The following is a 23,150-nucleotide window of genomic DNA, read 5'->3' on the forward strand; positions in this document are numbered from 1 at the left end:
AGGAGCTCCAGATGTCACTGCAAACTCCTGCTCTTTGTATTATGGTGCAGTAATCGCAATAAAGTGGCAGGAGTGGGGCAGAAGGACAGCTGAGAGAGAACCTTGAGGCATAAACCTTCCTTGTACCTCCTCCTGTAATCCAGGACAGCCTAAAACTCACACCTATCCTGCTGCCATTTCAGGGGCTGGGCTCTGGAAAAATGAATAAAATTATACCCTGCAAATTTCACACAGCACATTGAGGATAAGTGTTCAAAATTCCCACTAAAGGGAAACAGATGTTGGAATGCAGGAATGGAACTAAGAGTTGCATCACGACACAGAAATTATTTTGAAGAATTATTTAAAAGTGTTTGGAAGACACTGTACTTCTAGAATTAGGCCAACTTATAACAAGATGAACATTTTAATATTAATATAGAACAGAGCTGAAGGCTCAACTCTCATTTCTATTGGCTGTAACACACATTTCTCCTGAAAACGAGTGATGAGAGAAGATGTGTTTTCTTTCAGTGCCAGACATGCACATGGGTCTGACACTGAAGTGTTTTACAATATTCCCCAGTGGCTGCAGCTATGATCCAGAAACTGATCCTTTAAGAGCATTTAGTCATAACACTGGTACTTTGCAAATAAATCAAATCAAAGTGGCCACAGCATTAGATAAGACATTGGATAATTTTCCTTAGGACTGTATTTACTAGTGCTGGGAAGAGACTACTCCACTCTTACTATGATTTCTTTGACTTTTAATAGGACTGAAGTTTAGAGAGGTTTTTTTTTTCCTTTTTTTATTTTTCTTTTAAAAAAGTAATGCTGTAATTCAAATCCTGGTAACCTTGGAAACAGCCTCTCTCCTCAAATATGTCTGTGTCAATTAAAGTAATTGGGACACTCCAGCTAATGGTGCCTGGATTTCAATACCCAGGCTCGTGCTGAAGCTTTAGTCCTAAAGGACACTCAGCTGAGAAACATCCTCTGAAAAAACCTTGTCTTGGAAAGGTCCTGCTCTCTCTGTAAGCCTTTGTCAGGAGGTAGCTGGGAAGAGGCTCCCTTTAAAGAATTGCTCTGGATGAATTCAGAATGCCCAGGGAATATTTACTAATAGTGAACTTGGACTTGGGGTTTGTCTGTACATTGATGTAAACAAGTAAAGCAGAAAAACACCATTTACTTACCTTTAAGATGCACTAAAACACTGCACAGATTTACAGAATTAACCTTTTTCTTACCCTTTAACACGTGTGTACATACACATGGACAAGCCCCCTCAAAATCACATATTCATTAAGAGACAATCCCTGTACATGGCAGAGTCATGAACAAACAATATTGACTCTACCAAGTGTCTTAGGCAACCCTAAAAATTGGAGTAAAAGAGAATTCCCACCTTGTAAAACGGGTGGCTGGGAAAAAGAAAACCAAGAAACTGTTGGGAATTTCTCACAGCATCTAAAACCAGCTTGTTCCTTCTCTATTGGAACCAGAAAGCCTTATTTAAAAAAATACATTCTTTAACTTATTTTGAAAGCCACACAGACACCAATCAATCACTCAGTTCAGTGACATCCATAACAACTGCTCTGCAGATATATGTGTACTCTCTCAAAAAAAGGTTTTTGCCAAAGGGTATCTTCAGATCCACTTCCCCACACCCTAAAAGAAGGCAATAAAATAATAGTTCTTCCACAGGGGATGTTCACTGCAAGAATACTGGCAGGTAGCATTGCTAATTAAAAGGTATGGACATTTAAATACATCTGCTCATTTTTCCACGTTACTGTGTGGCAAAAAGTGATTTTTAGTGGATGCTTTTGTTGTTATGCAAATGATGAACTGACTAAACCACATCTAACACCTGTCCCCACTTCCATCCCTACCAACAGCAGGGAAACAGAGAAGGAATTAAGTAGCATTTGGGAAAAATCACCAAAGCAACAATGGTTTTAAACTATTAAAACTGGATATTTCAGTTGTCACACATAACACTGGAAAAGGGAATAAAACAAGCAAGTCCAAACTCCAAGGAATCTTTTCCTATATTAGAGATTAACTTTAAGTCTTTTCTAAAGCTTACATGATCCAGGCCTTGCAGGCTGGAAGACCAAAAGTGACCATCAAATAGAGTGTTCAGACCTGGGCTGAGGCAACTCATTGATCCTTTGATAATAATATTGGAAAAGAAGGGGGAAACAGCAGGCAGGAGGGGGCAGTAGCTGAGTCAGGACCCATCCACACATCACTGCCAGCAAAGGCAGAAGAGACCAGGAAAGTCACAGTCCAGAACTGTTGTTTCAGTCCCTGTGAGATTCCGAGTTATTTATATAAGACATTTCCAATGCAATATGGAATAACTCGATCGACAAGATTTAAAGCGAGACACACTCGAGTCTGCAGAGCTGCCAGACTGGACTTGGACAGCTCAACTCTAGAAGGCCATTTCTCACTTTAAAGACTACAATAAGCAAAATCCTGAAATATTATGCCTGTAAAATAGTTTGGAAATACACTGTAATAGCCACTAAAACCAGCAAAGATAATACAAGTTTCAACTTGTTACTCATTACAGTTTGAATATGGAAAACACATTTCAGTCCCTGAAAAGCCAGACAGGAAGGGTTTCTGCAGCAATTCATTCCTATAAAGTAAAAACTTGCAGTTTCACTCTTCAGAGGGTCCAATTCTCCTTCCACTGAAGGAAGCAGAGTTTGACATTCACATCAGCAGCAGCAGAATTGGGCTATAAAGCTACAACTGCACATAAACAGCTGTCAGACAATCATGTTGCAGAGTAAACACAACCCCAAAATTAATTCAGAGTAATTATTTATAGAGGCTTAAGTGAGATCAGCACTGTGAATTTTTTAATTTGGTGAAGATAAAGATTATCTTTGCTTTATTACCTTCTTTTAAATGAGTACATGCTGAACACTGTATCTTGCTGGAAAACATTTCATATTTTAGCCTAAATATTTATAGTGAATATCATTCTGAGGCAAAGTATTTTAACTTAGTGTTTTATTTTACTAGCTTTACAGTAAAATCAAAGCAGTTACATTCTCAGCAGAGGGGATTTTAATGCTGTACTAAGCCCATTCTGTTGGCCATCAGTGAGAAGAGGCCCACTACAGTGGATCATGCCAATCAGATCTTCCACAATCATCAGCAGAGTTAAACATACAATAAAGGCTATTGAGAGCTTTCCAAGAGAAACAAGCTTGTTTAGATTTTAGAGCATTCAATAAAATAAGTATCTCACAGAACACACGAGTTGAAACTCAGTTCTGAGGAGACATGGGGGAGGTACAAGCAGAGCAAAGCTGCTCAGCAGCTCAGGCAGGTGGCTGCTGGAGATCCCTGGTCTGCAACAACCCATGAAATCCCATCTGGAAGGGTTATGGACCCAAAACCCACAGGGTGGGTTTTCCTTCAGTCCCAGAACTGGGATGTTCATGGGAACAGCCAAGTTGCAAGGCTTGCACAGACCCAGGGCCATGGCATGTGTGACTGGAGGGCTCTTCATTTCATTCATGAGTCTAACAGAAGTCACAATGGTCACTTCAGGTTTACTCAGCACCAGCCAGAGTAGGTGTCTCCTAAAGTTATACATGTTCTCTACCTGGAGCAAAATAAGAGTGACCTTCAGGTCCATAAACACTTGAATTTTGCTGCTCTGTTCCAAATCAGAGCCAGAGCAAGACAAAGATCTCTCTGATGTTGAGAACAATCTCAGAACAAATCCTGTTGCCCAGCCAGCCCCACTATGGCACATCTTCTCTTATGCTATTTACAAAGGCATCTGCAGCCTCAGCCTCTGCTGTCTCTAATATTCAGTGTTTTGTTCACTTCAAACTAAGTGCAGGACGATGAAAACTCCTGACACGTGATGGTGCCAAAAGAAAATCTGCACCACCATTAATTGCTACATGAGTACATCAGATCTGTCACGAGCCGTGTCATGCCAGGCATAACAAGCACCTCTGAAGTCAAACTCCCTGTTTCTCTCTGCCATGGAATAAAGGATGCTGATGACAGATGGGCAGAGTTAAACAGCCAACCGGCCAAAATCCTGGAGCTGCTTCTCCCTGCCAAGACCAGAACCTCAGTTTGCAGCAGAAACCACTAACTTGCTGGCATCAGTCAGGGGAAAAGAAAAATCTATAAAAAAATTAATGTTATAAATAATAAAAATAAAAATGAAACAAGCATCCACTCTCCTGGCTCCCATCGCTGATTTTCTCCTCTGGCTCCAGGGCTATTCCCTCTGCCTACATAGTCCCAGATCCACGTCATTGCAGAACTGCCACTCCACATCACTTCACACTGTTATCCCACTGGAGTCAAAAGTCCTCTCCTCTCTTGTGGCTGTTTCTTATCCTCTCCACCTGAACTAGCATGTCCTTTCATTCTGCCACACCCTCTGGGTCACTGCACGGAAAGATTCAGCCATGCTTTGCGTCTGTCAAGTCTCCCATCACTTGTAGGAGAAGGTGATGCTTTCTCATTTACTCCACAGGGACATCACTTGCCCAAATTCTGCTGAAGCTTCCAGAGGTGCTCAGGGTGGGTGCAGTCAGGAGGGACACTGCCAGGGACACCCTCCATGTCCAATGTGGCATTTTACCTCTTTGCTCCTGCTGTCCCAAATTCTGGTGGGACAGTTTGTGTCAGGTTGACACACTTTAACCTGATCGTTTCATATTTAAACTTACCAGCAATGTCAGTAGGAGCTGCAAGTATCTAAGAATCAAGAGGTTAATGGTCCATCAAGGCTGGTGAAGGGACTGGAGCACAAGCCCTATGGGGAGAGGCTGAGGGAGCTGGGGGTGTTCAGCCTGGAGAAGAGGAGGCTCAGAGGTGACCTCAGCACTGTCTATAACTACCTGAAGGGAATTTCTGGCCAGGTGGGGGTTGGTCTCTTCTCCCAGGCACTCAGCAATAGGACAAGGGGGCACGATGGGCTCAAGCTCTGCCAGGGAAAATATAAGTTGGATATCAGAAAAAAATTCTTTACAGAGAGAGTAATCAGGCAGTGGAATGGGCTGCCCAGAGAGGTGGTGGATTCACCATCCCTAGAGATTTTTAAATGCAGATTGGACGTGGCACTGAGTGCCATGATCTGGTAAAGGGACTAGAGTTGGACCAAGGGTTGGACTCGATGATCTTGGAGGTCTTTTCCAACCCAATCGATTCTATGATACTATGATTCTAAGTCTTCTGCTGCCTCATACCCCTCCCTCAAAGCCCGCAGAGCTGAAAAGAACCTCAGTCAGGGCAATTTCAGCCCAAGTCCATTCAAGTATTTGCAACATTCACATTTTCCCACCTTTGAATTGTAACAGCAAGTCACAAAGTACTGCCATTTACTTGCCCTTTCAGCTTCAATCTGTTCTCAAGCAAATTAAGACAGTTATTTACTTAAGCATGACAAAGAATGAGATCACTACAAGTACAGTCAGTCCAGTCAAAAAGGGCAAGAAAGTTTTCAAACATTTTTTTATATTGGCAACTTACTATCCAACTTACTATATTGTAGACTTACTTCACCAGTCATTACTATCTGGTCAGAGTGAAAACAATCAATAACACATTTCTAGCAAAAGAAAAGCCCAACATAACCCAATATCACATCGTGTGCATTGAATCAATAGCCCTCCTCAGTTTTAATGTAGTTGCTGCAATACTTGGAGGGTTTTGAAATGAGTGGTTTTTTAAACCACAGAATCTTACTTCCTTCATTGTGAACAGAACAGGCTTTTAATGAGTGTTTTTCCATACAGATGAAATTCTTTCTAAGGGTTTCAAAAAGGCTTTGGAATTATTAAGGAAAAAAAAAAGACAAACCATAGTTAGAATATAGATGGATAAGATGAGGAAAAGTCTGAGGGCTGCTTGCCCAGACATAGAACAAAGCCAAGGACAGACACATGAAAGTCAGAATGAATGTCCATTTTCTCCAGCAAAGTAAAATAAACCTGGTGTAGGGTTTAAACAAGGCAAAACACCTGTGACACCAGAAGGAGAGGCCAAAAGCAATGAAAACAGAACCTGTTCAACTGGGCAAGAGCAGGGATGGGGATGTGCTCCCAAAGAACATGTCAGTGGTTCTCTTGGTGGGTACACCCAAGAGCCATCACTTCCTTTACTGGACTGGTGATTCTTCAGGGCCTGGAGACCTATTGCAAAGCCTGTGTAGTTCTCATTCCTTCCAGGGAAACACAAATATATTAATCCCAAAGGGCCAAGTGGCAGGAATAGGACAATCCTTTACAGTGGAACAAAAATTCATGGAGGAACAGGCCAGAGGACACTGAGCCATTTCATGTTTCCTTTGTGCATTATTGTTGCTGGCACAGCTACAAATCCTTCCTGGCCCGGGAAGGAGAGTAGGTGCTCCCTAGATGCTCTGCAGAATTTCTGTACTGACTCTACTCCTACTCCAGGGCAATAAAACACAACAAGATGAGCTCCACAGGAGATTTTAACTACTTTGACCTACAGACATGGGAGGGTCATTAGGAAGAGGCTGGCACATTTGTCCAAGTTGTGTGTTATATGGGCAGGACTTGTCCACCATCACTAGTCAAAAACCTCACAGGTTTCCTGTTAGGGCTGAACAAGGTTAATAATGACCACACAGAAAACCTTTGAAACAGTGACAGAAATATGGGCCTTCCAACAGAGCCAAAAATATGACCTGTTTAAAACTACTAAGTCAGGAAATTTGATACTGGAAGGGAACAAGCCCCGTGAAATAAATCAGGTGATAGGTACTAAGTACCTGTGTCAAGATAAAGGGCAAACAAAACTCAAGGCATTATATGCAGTGAATTGTACAGAGAGAATGAACTGCACTGCAGGTCACTCAGAGGTGTTTGTGCAAGGCAACCACACTGCAACTCACACCAGGATGAACCGGGCATCAAACACATTCAGCTTCTGAATGCCAATTTTTGAGTATATTTTCATATTTATAAATTTGAATGTGCTGTTGCTGTACACACTTTCCACTTAGTACCTTGATGTATCCATTAAAAAGAAAAGAAATAGATACTGGCATTGAATTTGCATTTTTGAAAGTCTATGTAAATGAACATCTATAAAGAGACCATGAGAGAAATATATCTATTAATAGGAAAACTTGCACTAACAGAATAGGCCTTTTTCAAGACCTTCTGTTTAACCAAGACCACATCAGAGCAGATTTAACCTCACACAGTTCCTCTCCCATGGATTCTCCCCCACTACAACTTGTGCACCTCCCTTTCCTAAATGTTTAGAAACACCTGAAACTTCACAAATATGGGGGTGGGTCTGGATATTTTGCAGTAGTTCAAGCTTTTTTTCTTTGGATGGTCTTATTTATTTTTAATACTAAAACATGCAGAAAGAAGCATTCCTGGGATGGAGTAACTTGACTGAAGTGCTGGAGCTCACCAAGTGCCCAGTTATGCTACAAGAATTTTTGTCCTGTAAAAGTCTGTCACCTTTATTTTTAACAAGGACAGCAACCTTACATTGCAAATGCTTATCTCAAAATACATAAGGATTTTGAGAAGATGAGACAAGAGTCCAGTGCTGACCAAACCTCAGTTGGAACTGTTCTGGGTGGATAACTATAATTTCCTCTGAGACTTTAGCAAGTTGTGTTACCATTCACTCACTCATCTAAATTGCTGGTTGGCTTTATCCTTCACCTCCAATAAGTTGGTCACAATCCATGATGGGAGTGATGGCATTTCACTTTTGAGGGCATTGCTTTATTTGCCATCCCATTCTCAAACAGAGTTAGACAAAAGCCAAAGAAAATGTTTTTGGGGAAACTGAATTAGTTGTACAACCCCAAGATCCTGGAGTATTTATTCACAGATACAGTAGTTGTTCAGCTCTAAACCTCCCAGCTTTATTATGTGCTTGTCAGAATGAATGATAATGCCAAGTGCTGGCAGGATAATGAACAAGTGCCAGGAGAAATGGATCGTCACACAGAGCTCTCTGAAACACAAAGCTGATGACGTGAGCAACCTTCAAAGCTGCACCCACAGTTTCTCTTTTTCCATTTTTCCCCATGTATTGTGCAATTTTCTTCTGTCTCCAGTTTACTTGTCTGGAACAAAGGTGGAACACGAAACAAATTGTGGCTAAATTCTCCAGAGATGTGAAGCACAACTCTGCTGCAATCAAGGTATAATTGCACAGTCATGCCATGGATGGGTTTGCTCTCCATGCAAAGAATTCAGCAAGTATTGTAATATATTCACTTACTGCAGTTATTAGATTTGCCCTCTGATGAACATCTCTCTTATCTACTCTGTTAACACACTCTCCCTCTTGTTGCTTCCCACATCATATAAAATTAAGGAAGATCATTACAAGTGGAGATTGTTTATATGGTGTGCAAAAATAATTCCAAATTTAGTTCCCAGACCTGTTCATGCAGAACCACCTTCCAATCAGCGAAAGCTGATTTTAACCACAAAGCAAAGAAATCAGGGAAAAGAGGATTTCACTGAACTCTCAACTTCTTTGACTGTGCAAAGATGCAGATTCCAGCTTGGGAAACATCCCTCACAAACAGCCCCTATTTCGAGCAGCAGCACAACAGGCAGACAAGGCTATTCAATTAAACAAGCACTACAACACTTGCAAGTCTGTGTTCCACAGGGTACAAAGATCCAAAATGAGAAAATAATCAGGAGGTTTAACATTATTTTGAGTCTGACTTTTTCCCCCCCACCCCAAATAAGTTACATTTACAGTTTTCACATTATTTAGAGCATAAATGCAGCACAGGGACCCAGAGGCCATGGTAAGAGTTGCAAAGGGTTGGGGGGAAGAAAAAAGCCACACTGCAGGTACACTTCAGAATGGAGCAGGTGTAGGAAGAAGAGATGGATGGAAAAGAGAAAGTCTAGCCCTAGAAAACTCCCTGGGATGGGCTATCCCCCCCTCATTTTGCTTTTATGTTATATACTAACAGGATTTCCAGCATTCACACGTGAAGGAAGCGATGTAAGACACCCAACAGATCAGCATTGCCTCCCTTAACTCCTGTCAGCTTTCTGAGCTCCAAAATAGGATGAGATTACAGGCAGAGAAAACAGATTCAGGTCAGCAACCCTGAGCACAAAAGCTATCCTTGCAGTGTGGGGTATAGTGAGAAAAGCAATTGCCCGTGAATTCTTGGTGAAGCAAAAGCAATTAGATTGTACAAAAAAAGGAAATGGTTAGAAATAAGTTTTCTTTAAAAGGATAGCACAGACACCACTTCCCTCACTTCAGCACCGCCATCAGAATCTCTCAAACATCTGAACAACAGAAGTAGCCACTTTTATTCCAGGTGGCCACAAAATAGATTTGGCCTTTTCAACTTTTGGTGTACTTAGAAAAGCTTATTACAAAGTACCCAGAGAAGCAGAAAACAATTTTGAAACAGTCAGATCTAAAGTTTAAGTCACAACTTCAAGCTTGGAGAGTAGCAAGGACAGGGAGAAAAAAAGTGAAGAGGGAGAAGAAGAATGGTAAAGACACTCAATAAAAACAAAATAATTCCAGAGAAGGACAGGGCCAGCACCTCGAGGGACCACCTCATCCATAGCTGGCTCTTCCTCCACAGGGGATGTGACAAAGCAGAAATGAGATTATCTGCCTAGACAAATAAAAGCTGCACTTCCTTTGAGCAGAGTAATTCAGTGTTTCATTATTATTGGGAGGGAAAAAAGGAGGGACCTAAGAACAGGCATAAGAAATGTCAACACAAGGCTTAGCTTTGAAGCAGACAAGTCCAAAATTTGCCCAACTTTCACAGGTTTTTATGTGCCCAACAAAACCTAAACAGGGCCTGTTTTCAGAGAACTCTTGTGCAAGAGAAAACAGAAAAGGGTTTTCAGAATTCCAAATCACTACTCACCTCAACATCTAAGAGAACATGGGAAGTCATTTTAGGAAGTATCTGTGACCAATGATGCTGGAAAATGGCACAGGGAATGTCAGAACTGAGCAGAGATGAAAACCTGCTCCACATTTCCAGAATAATTGTTGGGGTTTGCCTGCACTTACAGTCACTCAGGGGTGCTGGAAAGCCTTTCTGAGCAGAGAAAATTAAGAAAGGGTCATTAAACTTCCCAGAGCAAATCCTTGTGTTGCAGATGACACCACGGGGTCTGTATCCATACACAAAATAGTGCAGATTTGCCTCCCTGGAGAAAGTCAGAGCAGCAAACACTTCAGGTGTACAAGTCATGTCCCACTGAATGGCACCAACACAGCCAAGTTCGAAACTAAGCCTATGATGTGCATCAGACTTTGAATTTCTGCAGCATTTAGACCAAGCTCTTCTGACTTGGATAATATTCACATTTGCCTGTGGAGGCTGTAGCCTCTAGTTTAACTTTTACAAGACTCAAATTCACTTCAGAATTTTAGATTTTCCCTCCTACAAAAATCTCATGAACTACATCAACCATAAAAATGAAAATATCATTTCTACAGCCACAGAGTACGCCAGTTGTGGTGGCCTATTATTGACATATCATTGAATAAAATAAAAAAGTGAAACTTTAATGTGCCTTTAGCACATGTTTAAACCTTCTCCCATTCCTCTCCCAGTTCCAGGGAAGGATAGAGCTCACTTCTTAAGACTGCTACAGAAATACAAAATAATCCTGTATTATTTCCTTTCTAACCTGTTTAGGTTAATCACACAACCAATGCTAAGGTTTAGGTACTCTAAGACTTTTCTTTGTGAATAGTTTCTTATTTTTGGATGGAAACAGAATAAAATACCACATGCCTTGACATATCTGAGCAAGAGCCAGAGAGAGAAAAAAACAAACCTCATCCTGCAACCTCCCCGGGGAAATTTTTATTCATTTTAATACTTGTTCAGTCAGCTGCCTGGGTGAATGACAAGGTTTTATCTCTAATGTGAATGGCTTCGAAGGCTACTTGCATTATCCATCCTTCAGCAGCTGCTGCTGAAACCACAGGGTTGCAAACTTATAATTAAATCCAGCTGCCACCACTGTGAGCTCAGTTATAGCAAAGTGAGCAGCAATGCCTCCTGGTTGCTGGCAAGACTCTGCCTCTCTTTCTAGACAATGTAATTAACTCTTTTGCCCCTCTTAGATGAAATAAACATCAGCACTGAAAATGCTGTTAAATGACTGTAAAATTGTGTTTATATAGAAGAATTCTGTTGCAATCGCTACACCTGAGAAAGCAAATTTCTAGGGGGGTGATGGATGACAACAAAGAGCTGTTTCCTTAAGAGCACCAGGAGTACACCCAAGGAGACACAAGGCACAGGATGGAAGGAATTCCCTGTAGGAAGAGAGTATGACAAGAGTAGATCTGTTAATGCATATCCTAAAACTTAAACTACAGCCTCTAGAATAAGGCACCTATCAAGCTCCAGCCTGAACAAAATGCAGGCAAGGGCAGGAAAGGAAGCAGGAAAGGCACCACAGGCCTTCCTTTGATGTTAAATTAACTTCTTAAAAGTCATTGTCCATGTCTTAAATCAGACCAGAGAAGCTGTGGCTGCCCCATCCCTGGAAGTGTCCCAGGCCAGGTTGGACAGGGCTTGGAGCAACCTTGGCTGGTGGGAGGTGTCCCTGCCCATGGCAGGGGGTGGCACTGGATGATCTTTAAGGTCCCTTCCAACTCAAACAATTCCATGTTTCTACACTACAGTCCTGACTGAACAGCTGTACACACAGTTCTAGAGGTACATATTTTTCTTTTACAGTCAGATCTTTTAATATCCATGTGTTTAGGCCAGCAAAAAATAATTAGCTACCAAAATTTGACTTTGTCAGTCATAATCCTTGAAGTACCACTCAGGACAGCTCCATTTCCTGCCTTTTATAGGCTACAGTGCCATGACAATGCCCCAAGAGCATTTCAGGGCAGTGAGAGCAATCAGCAACGTGCAAGACTAATGCCACTAAAGTAGAAAGCAACAGTCAGCTGAAGTTTGTTTGTTGTTTGTACCTCTTTGGAAACCCACATCAGTCCAGGCATTTTTGAGGATGGGTGAGAAAGCACAGCAGAAGACAAAAGTGCCTGACCTCTGACTTCATCACAGGAAGGTTAAAAATGGGGAGTTATTTGTCAAGAGGAGAATGAGATGAATAGTGACCACCCCAAACTTCACTCAGAGAAACTCCCAAAATACACTGGCAAAATGCTTTTTAAAAGCATATTCACATGCTGGATATTCTGCCAAGTCAGTTAAAACCCCAAATTATCCAGAAGCCTTTTTAATAAAGTGAATGCACACAGAGCTACATACACACTGAATGAACTGGGTGTTGACAAAGCCCAGCCATGGCACCACAGGCTAAACCCACCCACATAACCTTGATAGAGCTCCAGCTCAAATCCCTCTGCACTGCAGCAAACTAGAAACCCAAATGAGTTTGCCCACGGTCACAGGGACCAGCAGGAGTCATGAAACAGAATCCAGCTCTTCTACAGACTCAGGGTCTGCTCCCCCACTTTTGGTAGCAGGGGGGAGGATGTACCTGCAAACATCTCTGCACAACATTCAGCCCAGTTCCTGAATCAAATACACTTACAATTCCAAATAAATACCAGCAGCCAGAAAGCAACTTTTCCCCCATTATTTTTGACTTTTACCTTTTGCAGCAAGCACAAAGTAAACAGCCTTTTGTGGCAAAGACAACAAGGATGAATTCCCTCTCAAGTGGTTATTCTGAGGTTCATTTCCTTTTGACCTCTGTGTTTGCTGGCTGGGGCTCTGTCCTAATGGCTGTGCAGCCCAGGCACTGCAGGGCCTTTCAGCAGCATGGGCTGATTATTATATCCTGTCAAACCCAGGCAGGGCCAGGGATGATTCTTCAATCAGTGTTTTACCATTCTCATGATAGGGCAACAAAGCTTTTATTCCTCCTGGCTTTTTAGTGGCTGCTTTAAAGGGCTTTTTATCTGGAGAGGTTTGTACCTCACCAGCACTGTGAGGTGTTTCTACAGACAACACCAGCAAAGAGCAGGTGGGTGTGGAGAGGGAAGCAAAGGCGGGGGGAGGGCAAAGAAGAAGGAATGGAAATGCTGGAGAAAGCCAAGCTTTCAGGTTTTCTGAATCCTTCCTAGCATCTTGCTTGCCACTAGAATTAACCTATGAATCAACTGTTCTTTTACTTAGATAACATCATTTTATCTTAACCATAACTTTTTTCTGTAGAGATTACAGATAGCCTGGACCTTCTGCGTTGTTCTGTGAACTACATTTGTCTCTGCACCAAAGAACATCCAACTCATCTTTCTCATGGGTTTCTGATCAGCTCCAGGCCTGTGACACTTGGGTCCAATGTTCTATAGTCACAAATTAATATGAATGCATGTCTGTGATTTAATATTCAAATCATAGTATGTTTTAAGTGTCAGGATACCAATCAGTTGCCATCAAAGTGCAGAGTACAGAAGACAGACTAGAGAAAGGTGTGTCACCATGAGAGCAAGTCCTGACAGGAGGTGCCTGCTTTGATAGACCTGCATGTAGGGGGTGACATTGTAGATTAGCAACAGATTTTTTAAAAATACTTAAAATAGTAATTTTATTTTTCTCTTTTAAAACATTTAAAGATCTAATGTGAAATGTATAGCCTTCATTAAGGTTTAGAGGTAAAAAAATCAACCAGCTCATTTTTGTTTCTCAGATTTGAGGTAATTCAGTCACTGAAGTCCTGAAGGTCTCCAAGTATCTAAAAGGTTATATCAGAAGACCTTACTATGGCTAAATTTCATTAAAGTTGATAAACTAATTATACACTGAAAGATAAAGACATCAGGGGGTTTTGCCCATTTTCCCCTTGCCTCTGGAAGGGCCAAACCTGGGTTTGCAGGTCTTGTGATGCTTCAGAGCATAAACAGGACACTGAGAGGGAGATTGGACGAGGAGCATCTGAATGAGGGCAGTGGGGACAACAGGACACGAGTCCAGCCCAGACAGCTCCAAGCTGACAGGTCTGGTGACCCCTGATTGCACTGAGATACAAACTGCATTTGGTAGGAACTCACCTGATGTCTGTGCTACAGACAACAGCAGGGAAGGGAAGGAGATGCAGACTAAGAGGACCTACTGCAGTAAAAACAGCAGTGTCTTTATATGAAATGAGATACTGAGAATGAGAAGGGAAGTTTGAAAAGGTCATCTTCATTTTACACTGGTTTTAGGAAGGACAGAGTAGTTTAGCCAACTGAAGTAGGACTTTAAATCCAAAGCAAGCAAAAATGAGCTAAATAAGAGGCATTTATCAAATGCATGTTGAGCAGTAGAACACTTAACACTGAATAAAAAAATCACTGGAAACAGTCTTTGAAACATCTTTAAATGTCTATAAAATCTTCAGGGTAGGAAAGAATCACAGCAAAGAGACAAATTTTTACTTGATTCTCAGATCAATTAATTGCAATCAGTGGCTTCTGCTTTTGTAATATGACAAATTTATATTAAGGTTTAAAGCCTAGACTGCCTGCTCTTTCACTGAATTAAAACAATTTGCTTTAGCACTGGCTGAGACTATCTACTTCTTTAACACAACATCAAGCATTACTTGCTGTCCATAATCCATCTGCAGATTCAAAGTAAACACACTTGAGCACCATCACCTGGAACTGTGTCTCCTGTGTGCTTCACACATGACAAGCAGAGAGGAGGTGCCATGCTCTGCTCTTAACTTCTGATGAGATGAAACACGTCAACAAACCTTTTTGGCTGTGTTTGCTGTTTAAAACATATTCATGTTTTCAAGTTCTGCTGCTTGGAAGGGTTTTGGACACTCTAGTACAGAGCACTGCTGTTGCTTTGACAAGTGCTGAGGAAATGCTCATTACCACAGTCCCTAAAGCAGCACCAGTGATGGCACAGCTCTGAATCCTGCAGCACTCCCAGCCCACAGGATGCTCTCAAGCTGTCAGGAGCTCACTGGGACTCCTTCACTGCCCAAGGAAGGACCAAAAACATCCAGACCTTCAGATTTACTGTCTGCCAGCACTTCTCAATCACCAGGAGAGCCAAAAATTAGGTACAGGACTGATGGATCAATTTTCCTGGGAGTTGAAAAGGAGCAGAGGAAGAACAGAAGGAGCAGGTCCCACCAGGAGCAGAGGATGATCACAAGGTTTCTCCCACCAGAGGACAGACACTTCTCCATCCTGAGCAGCCTAATCAGTCATCTCAGCTTCCCTTGCCATGACAGGCTCGATGGAATTTCACTAATGAGACTGAGTCATTTGGAGCAGAATGACTGTGATAGAACAGGAAAAAAACACAAATCTGATAATTTCAAGATATTATACTAAACTAGAGCAATGTGAGCATAAATTATGTTTGGGCCATCATCTCCACTCTCCCTAAGGGCTAATGGAGGATTTTCACATTAAAAATGTTGTGTTTGCTGAAACTGCACAGGACTCATAACCAAAGTATGAAATAAAAATAAATGCAAGAATCCCTGGCACAGTGAGGTTCTGTTATCAGCAGCCCTGCACAAGCACTTTAAGAACTAATCCACCCTCATAAATAGTCAAGCATTATCCAGTTTCACTGGGAAATGGAGATCCATCAAAACTGAGGGCACTTCCCTGGGCAGCAGATCCATGGGAGCTCTCAGCCTGCCATTTGCTATTTTAAAGGGCCTACAAAGAAGGCAAATTTGTAGCACTGGCTCATGGATATACACAAGTGCAGGTTTTAAATCTCAAACAAGAAAATCTGCATCTCTACAAGACACCAGGACAGCACACAGTGCACTAATCAGAAGTTTTATCAAATAACCTTTTGCAGGAAATATTTCCTAGAGAAAAATGGAAGAAAATTCATTTTTCCACAGTAAATGAGCAAATATTTTTATTTGCGAGAAGATACCCAATTTCTGCCATTTAATCAGTGGTTTCAAAACCACACCTTTATGTAGTTCTGCAGTGTAAACTCTGAGCTACCTGGACTAGGAGGTGCTGACTTTTTGTTTGCTAGAATCTTTCTATAGTTCAATATCTTAATAGCGTGTGACCAGAGCTGGGGAAGAGATTGACAGCTAGTCAATGAACTGATGAATATCTATCTCATAAGCATTTCATTTAGCTACCCATGCAGTGTGCAGTTTGCCTTTATATACACATCCCAATGCCATTATCTTACACTTAATTACTCGGGTCTCCAAGCGCTTGCCAAAGGAACGCGCCGTCATTATCAACAGCTCACGGACAAAGAAATCGAGGCAGAGGGGGATAATTTGCTCAAAGTTACTGCACTAATATCCAAGGTCAGCGGCAGGTGAAAAAGAAAGCTCTTATCAGGCAAGCACTGCACTCAGCAGACCACACTGCACTCAAGGTGTGTGCTTGGGAAGCTTTGGAAGCTTTTCCTGCCATCTTCAGTAAACTCCATCAGGCACTGTAAAAGAATTCCAAATTCCACCTGTGTTACAGCAAACATTACAGTGGAAAATTTACATCTATTGACACTTGAGCTGTTCAATGCTGGAATACAGTATTCAGCTTTCTTCAAATGATTAAGGTAAGATGACAAACACCATGTCACTGTAAGATGACTTCCCTGACAAGTCTGCCCTGGACATTCCTCCCTTATTTTTAAACATCTTCTGATAACATCCATCATCTCAGTGATACTCAGCTGTAGTTATTCTGTCCTAATTATGGGAGCCTCTTGCAAAACCTTAGTAATGCTGGGACTCAGTTTCAGCCCTGAAATTAGAAAGCCTGTTCACTTCTCACTATGGCTTTTAAAGTATTAAGACCATCAGGACACATTTGGTAAAACCAACAACAACTCGAGGTTTGATGACAAAATGTTTAAGAGCCAAAACTAACCTCTTATTTTGCATTGAGCAATTCTATATACACGAACAGTAAATAAATAATACTCTTGTTTGTAGAATTTGGAATGCTTTCACTAGCTGCATGTCCAAGTGCAAGTCCCAGGACTGAATTAAATGAGCTAAATGAAATTAATTTACTTCCATGTCCAGCTCAGGTGGCCAGCAGGCCTTGAACAAGATTACAACAAGGACAACTAGTGAATAAAAATGACAGCAGCACTGCAGCAGGCTTCATTCTGGGTGCTGGGTTTTACCTTCTCTCTTTTTATTACAAGTTTTCCCTCCCTTTCACTGGGAGAATTGGGGATCACAACTACCAAACAAGTTGAAAAACTAGAGAGAAATCCAGCTTGCAAGTTTACATTGTAATTGATATAAGTCTATTATTACAAGATGAATTGCAGCAGACAATGCCAGAGACAGCTCAATCTGTTACCCAATCCCTGCAATGGCTGGATGAAGAACTCGACCATTTCACTCATAAATCTTTCTGCTGGGTTTTTATTTGCTGCTTGTGTGTGTAAAATAATAAAACTACAGAGTGATGTCGACAAGAGATGTAGTAACACATTTCTGAACACAATTACAGTAGGTTGACCACAGGAACCCTGACCCTTTCAGCACCCAATCAGGAACGTGTCATGTTCCTGGCTGCAAAACCACCACACAATATCTTGGAAAAGTTATTAGCTGAGATCATGCCCATTGTGAAGAATCATCTCTGCTCAGCCTGCAATGAGGCACTGAGCTATCATGAGTCATCCTGGATGATCCATCACAAACTTTCTGTAGGACAGACCAGGACAAAACTTCATTTTCAGGAGGCTGACCTACTTCCTGATTTAATGGCAAACAAACTCCACCACCAGGAAAAGCAAGATTGGAAGGTTCTTGAGATGTGTGTTCCCATTTTCTTTTCAGATTAATTGAATTTAATAATATTTTTATAATATTTTTTGTCTCTTGTCTGTAGATCATAGTACCCAGCAAGGAGACCATGACAGTCTGCACAAGTGGAACTTTAGAATTAGCTGTCAACACTAATGACAGAAACAGAAGATAAACAAAAGGGTCGGAGAGGGGGGGAGATAAAATGGGACACATGCAGCAATTTTGCTCCAGTGAGTGCAGGTACAGGTTTGAAATGCCCACGATTCCTCCTCTGGCAGGAGATTGACAGGAGGCCACAAAACCAAAAGAGACAGAAACCAAGATTACAATCAAGACTGTCCAAGGGGCAGATTTCTGCCAGCAGTTTGTGGTCTCATATCCAGTTAGAGCCTCCTCTCCCCTGTAAAACCCTTGAAACAGCTTCCTGAGCACTCCTGCCAAAGAGGCAGCTGAGGGACAGAGTCCTGAGTGCAAAACTGGGGGCTCTGCACCAACAACATCCCCTCTGACAGCCTCCCTCCCATCTCACAGCACCAGCTTTTCCACTGCCACTTTAGAGCACATGTTCCAAAATCAAACTGTGGTTTTCCTGGCACTCATCTGTTCCACAGAACCCTCAAAGCAAAAGATGCTGGTAGAAGAGACCCCTTTCCCTTTAGTTCAAGCACTGGCAGGAAAACAGTGGATTTTACAGTCAGGTTGCACAGGCAAGGCAGGCTCTAGACTTAATGATCACTTAAACCCACAGTGCATTAGCTTTAAGTAAAGCAGCTGCATTAAATCCAAGCTACTTGCAGAGCAATATTCCAACATCCGCCAGGAAAAACTAAAGGCTGTAGCTGCCAGTCCCACAGTACATTTCTTTTTCAGTTTTGCTTGCTCAAATATGATACAAACCTCACAAGCATCTCACTGGAGATGCCTGCAATGGTTAAGGGCCTTACACTCTAAATTACCTTGCTTTTGTTAGGCAGGAGAATGGTCCATAACATTCCTCCTGAAAGGAGGTTTTTCCCTTCAGAATTTAATTTATAAACGTGCTCCTGCCAGGCTGCGATAGCAGCTGCTGCACAAACCTGAAAATGATGACTCCTGGAATTCCATTCAGACCTCAGGAATCAATAGAAAGCAGACAAACGACCAAGATAAAAAGTTTCACCCAGCTGCAAAGAGTAAGAGCTGCAGGATGCCTCTCATTGTTTCACAGTGTCTGCAGTCACCAACCTGTGAAATAGAGACTGAGCAATCTCAGTTCCGTTGGAAAATCTGAGCTGTGCTGTCCACACTCTGCACCCACCTAATCTGCCTGCTGGGAATGCCTCAGTGCTGAAGGGATTGCCAAGCAAAAGGAGGCTCAAAAGACTTGCAGGAAGAGTTTATATTTTGCTAAGACTTATATTGTATTTGGTAAAAGCTTATTATATGGGCTTCTTAGAGAGCCTGCTCTGTCTTACCTTGAAAGAGCAGCTCTTCTGCAAGCCAAGAACAAAGCAACTTCCATTGTCACTCTGGTTCATATCAACTTATCTCTATAATCTTGTTGTTTCTCTGGGCAGTAAAGAAATAGAAATCACAGCTTAACTGAACTAACACTGTCTGAAGGCAGCTGCTGGCACACTGCAGCCTCATGTCAGCAGAACAACCATTTGTAAACAGCTCTGCATTTTATTTATTGTTACATTCCTTCTCACTCATCCTTCACGACAGACAAGCCAGGTGAGGACGTGAACATATTAGAATTTAAAAAGGAAGACCTGAAATACTTAAAAATCTGCCTTTCTTTGAACAAAACACAATGTGCTTCAGTTGAAAAGGAAATTATCATTTGCCTAATACAAAAGAAATCCTTTGTCCCAATCACAGCCTACTCTGAAGGAATGACTTTCTTCCCTCCCTCAAGAAGCCAAATGGATGCAGTTCTGTGATTTTGGAGAGCTTTACACAGTGAGTTAAATTACAAGACAAGCCATTGTGGGTTTTATAGATTGTGAGCCAGTGTATGAGACAAAGGATTCTCACTGAGAGTGGGTGATAGTCTAAGGCATATAGAATTTAGTCTCTAATATGCTAGAACACAGTTAATGAAATGAAAGATTGGTGAATAAATTACTCCAAGAATACTAGGAGATGTTTGGTAGTGATCAGTAAAATCAGCCTTCTTGTTTTCAGATGCACCAAAAGAAATCCCATGAACAAGTACATTTGGTTAATTTGCTCCATTCTTTACCTCCTGCCCACCTGTTTTGACTCGAATTATACTCTCAAGTGTAAAAGCAATGCTGAGAAATTTAGTAAGAGCAGCACAAGGACCTGCAAGTTGAGAAAAACTGGAAGATATTCCACTGGACCCCACTGCTGATGCTCAATGATATTATCCATTACAAACATTCGTCTGACATCAAATAAATTTCCATCTTGCTTTGTTACAATTCAGTACCAAAAAAAGAAACTTGTGGAAAATAAGAGAATGACCAAATAACCACTTAGAAGTGCAGCAAAGGCATCTTAATTTCAAGCCAACATTAATAAAACACTCATGTTCTGACAATTGTTGTTGAATGTGCATTTTCCCCAAACACCAGAAGCATTTGAGACAATTGGCACTGGACTCACCATACTGGCAGCGAGGCCCCTGAAATCCTGCAGGGCACTGGCACACCTGGGCTCCTCCTCCAGAACATCTCCCTCCATTGAAGCAAGTGCCAGCTGTGCAGAGCACTGGTGCACACAAACACAAGGACACAGGGGGAGTTTAGCTGATTTTGTGCCAAGGATCCTCCAGAATCACCTGTTTTTTATAGCCCTGGTGTATAACAGGGCCTTCTAGAAAGAAGAAACTCAACTTTTTATTTAAGAGGAAAGGTTAGACTGCAGCAGAACTTATCGTGGGTGTAACTACCACGTTGAGATGAAGTTTAATAAAATTGAGACTAAGATAATGCAGTTTAACTTGAAGATGCTTCAGAAGCAGAAGACAGTTTTTAAGGACCCAAAGCACTGCCTGAATCCAGAATGAAAGAGCAGAGAAACTTCACAACAAAGCAGGGATGGTTAAGAACTCCTGGCGTACAAAAAAATGTTATATATGTGAATTACAATCCTTCCCTTCCTCCAACACAGAAGAGCTTTTATTTACAATAACTTAAATTCCACATACTTGAGCCAAACTTGCAAAGAATATCAAATGTGAAAGAGTAATTCAACCACTTCAGTGCCTTAAAGAATTCAAAGCAAATCTGCACTGCTCTTTCAGGAAGAAAATTTCACATTGTCACCGGTGCTCACATACATTAAGTTCCTTCACACCAGAGATTAAAATACAGATTGTAAACATGTCTTTGACTTCTTACAACTAAACAGGTGCACACTAAATATGTAAATTCAGGTTGAAACTACAGGAACACCTCTCAGGCTTGTTTTTGTTTTTTTTAACTACAAAGACAATCACAAAAGTGAGATCTCTGAAGGCAGCCTTCAAGTTGGTAGGAAGATTGAAAAAGATACACAAGAACAGATGCTAACTTTCATATAGAAAATACAATTACTGACAAAACAGTAACAAAACTAAACACTGAGCAGGCTGCCATCTTCCACTGATGTCTTGTTAACAGTGGCTGAAGTGCTTTCTTATCATTTAAATTAAATCCCATCTTTCAGGAAAACATCCAGACGTGATTAGACAGGAACAGGTTCTCATCAGAGGGAGAACCAGAGGGCAGAAACACAATTGCTTCAGTGGCACCAACAGCAATGGAAAAGCCAAACCAGTCACACTCTGCAGCAAGTGCCACGTCCAAGGAACAAGTGCCTCACAGCAGATTTCTTTGCATAATTTGGGTAACAGCAATAAATTTGGTTGGCCTGTCAAAGCCAGGCTGGCATAGAAATGCTGCAACAACCATCACCAGAGTTTAGACTGTTAATCCAAACTGTTTCACTGTTTTTATTCCAATTAGAGCTATCTGGTACTTTTACACTATTGCTTTTGGACTCTTTAAGGACATTTCTTTCCCCCTCACTAAATAACCTCTCTATAACTGGGATTTCCAGTTGCAAACAGCAAGTAACAAAATCCATCTTTCTAGAAGTAGGAAGGCAAGTGCTGGGGATGTCACCTGGTTTGTCACAGACTTACAGTGCAGACAGCCAGGCTCGTTGTCACGCTGGCCCCAGCCCGGGCAGCACCTGTACACGGTCTGCTGCTCCATCCTGTACACCTGCTTGTAAACTGTGTAGTACCCAGACCTGGGAGGAGAGAAAGTGTAAGAGAACAATCACAACTTCTGTTCCACTTATTCACATCCCATCAGTAACTAACTCTACTCCTGTGCCATATTTATCAGACATTATTTCAGACTCTCAGAAATTCTTGCTAAAAATGAAGTAAAAATAGCAAAGTGCATCCTGATAACATCCAATAGCTCTTACTTACTATAACCACATTTTTTTTTAAATTTGTATTCAGGCTAGTCAAAGGTGAGTAATTTTCTTTTGCAATCAATTTGGGTTTAGCTGTTGGGGGAGTCAGATCTCCCATCAGTTCCAAGCATATGACAGAAATAGAAAGAAGTTCAATTTTTCAAAGTCAATGACTTGACAGCTGGACTTCACTTGAGACAGGAGCATTTTCTGGTAATGTATAATCGTGATCTAAAGCCAGCCAAGAAGTTCATGGCCAACACAAAACACATTAAAAAGTCTCTTTTTCTACTCAGTAATAATAGATTTTAAGTAATGTCTCATCAGGGCACTATGTCCACAATCAAGTCAACATATTGCAGACAGAATAGCTTACAACTTTCTCAAAAAGAAAGTTAAAGAACTTGCACAAATTTTAGTAATGAAAACCATTTTTATTGCTAGAGAATATATTACCTTCTCTCATAGCTCACACACCACCTCCTGTTTGTACACCCTTGTTTCCACATCTTGACCATCCGACTGAAGGCTTGGACACAGGGCTCTTGGTGTCCCACCAGTGCCAGCTCAAACACTGGGCACACATTGGGCCTGGAGGGAAAGAAAAAAACATACTTTATTATTTCCAGCACAAAATTTAGACATCTAGAGAAACATACATAACATAAACAGAATGGATGCTGCTGTTTGAAAACACTGCAGCTCTGTGCCTTAGGAAGCAACACAAACATACACTGAATTTCAGGCTCCACACAAATCAGTGAAAGATCTCCCACAGATTCAAGGGCAGATAAGATTTATCTGAACTATTGCTGAGGAAATTGTGCATTCCATAAGAGACCCCCTCGCTATCAGTGCCTTCAGGGAAACACATGAAATTCGTAAGGGGAAGTATCCTTGTTCTCTGCTGATTATTCCTAAAATAACCAGACCAAAATAAAAGCGCTGCTTTGGAGGGTGATATGTAATCTTCCT

General features: G+C 41.4%; 1 protein-coding gene across 1 annotated transcript in view; it reads right to left on the minus strand.

Moving 5' to 3' along the window:
- The window catches only part of LOC139676896 (multiple epidermal growth factor-like domains protein 6), a 187,656-nt gene that overhangs the window by 152,819 nt on the left and 11,687 nt on the right, over positions 1 to 23,150 (minus strand). The window contains exons 2-4 of the mRNA XM_071566327.1: positions 22,632 to 22,766; positions 21,892 to 22,001; positions 20,370 to 20,474 (exon numbers count right to left, since the gene is read on the minus strand). Of these exons, the coding sequence (XP_071422428.1) occupies positions 20,370 to 20,474; positions 21,892 to 22,001; positions 22,632 to 22,766 (350 nt within the window). The remainder of the gene's footprint in view (positions 1 to 20,369; positions 20,475 to 21,891; positions 22,002 to 22,631; positions 22,767 to 23,150) is intronic.

This window comes from Pithys albifrons, chromosome 11, assembly GCF_047495875.1.
Source record: "Pithys albifrons albifrons isolate INPA30051 chromosome 11, PitAlb_v1, whole genome shotgun sequence".
NCBI lineage: Eukaryota > Metazoa > Chordata > Aves > Passeriformes > Thamnophilidae > Pithys > Pithys albifrons.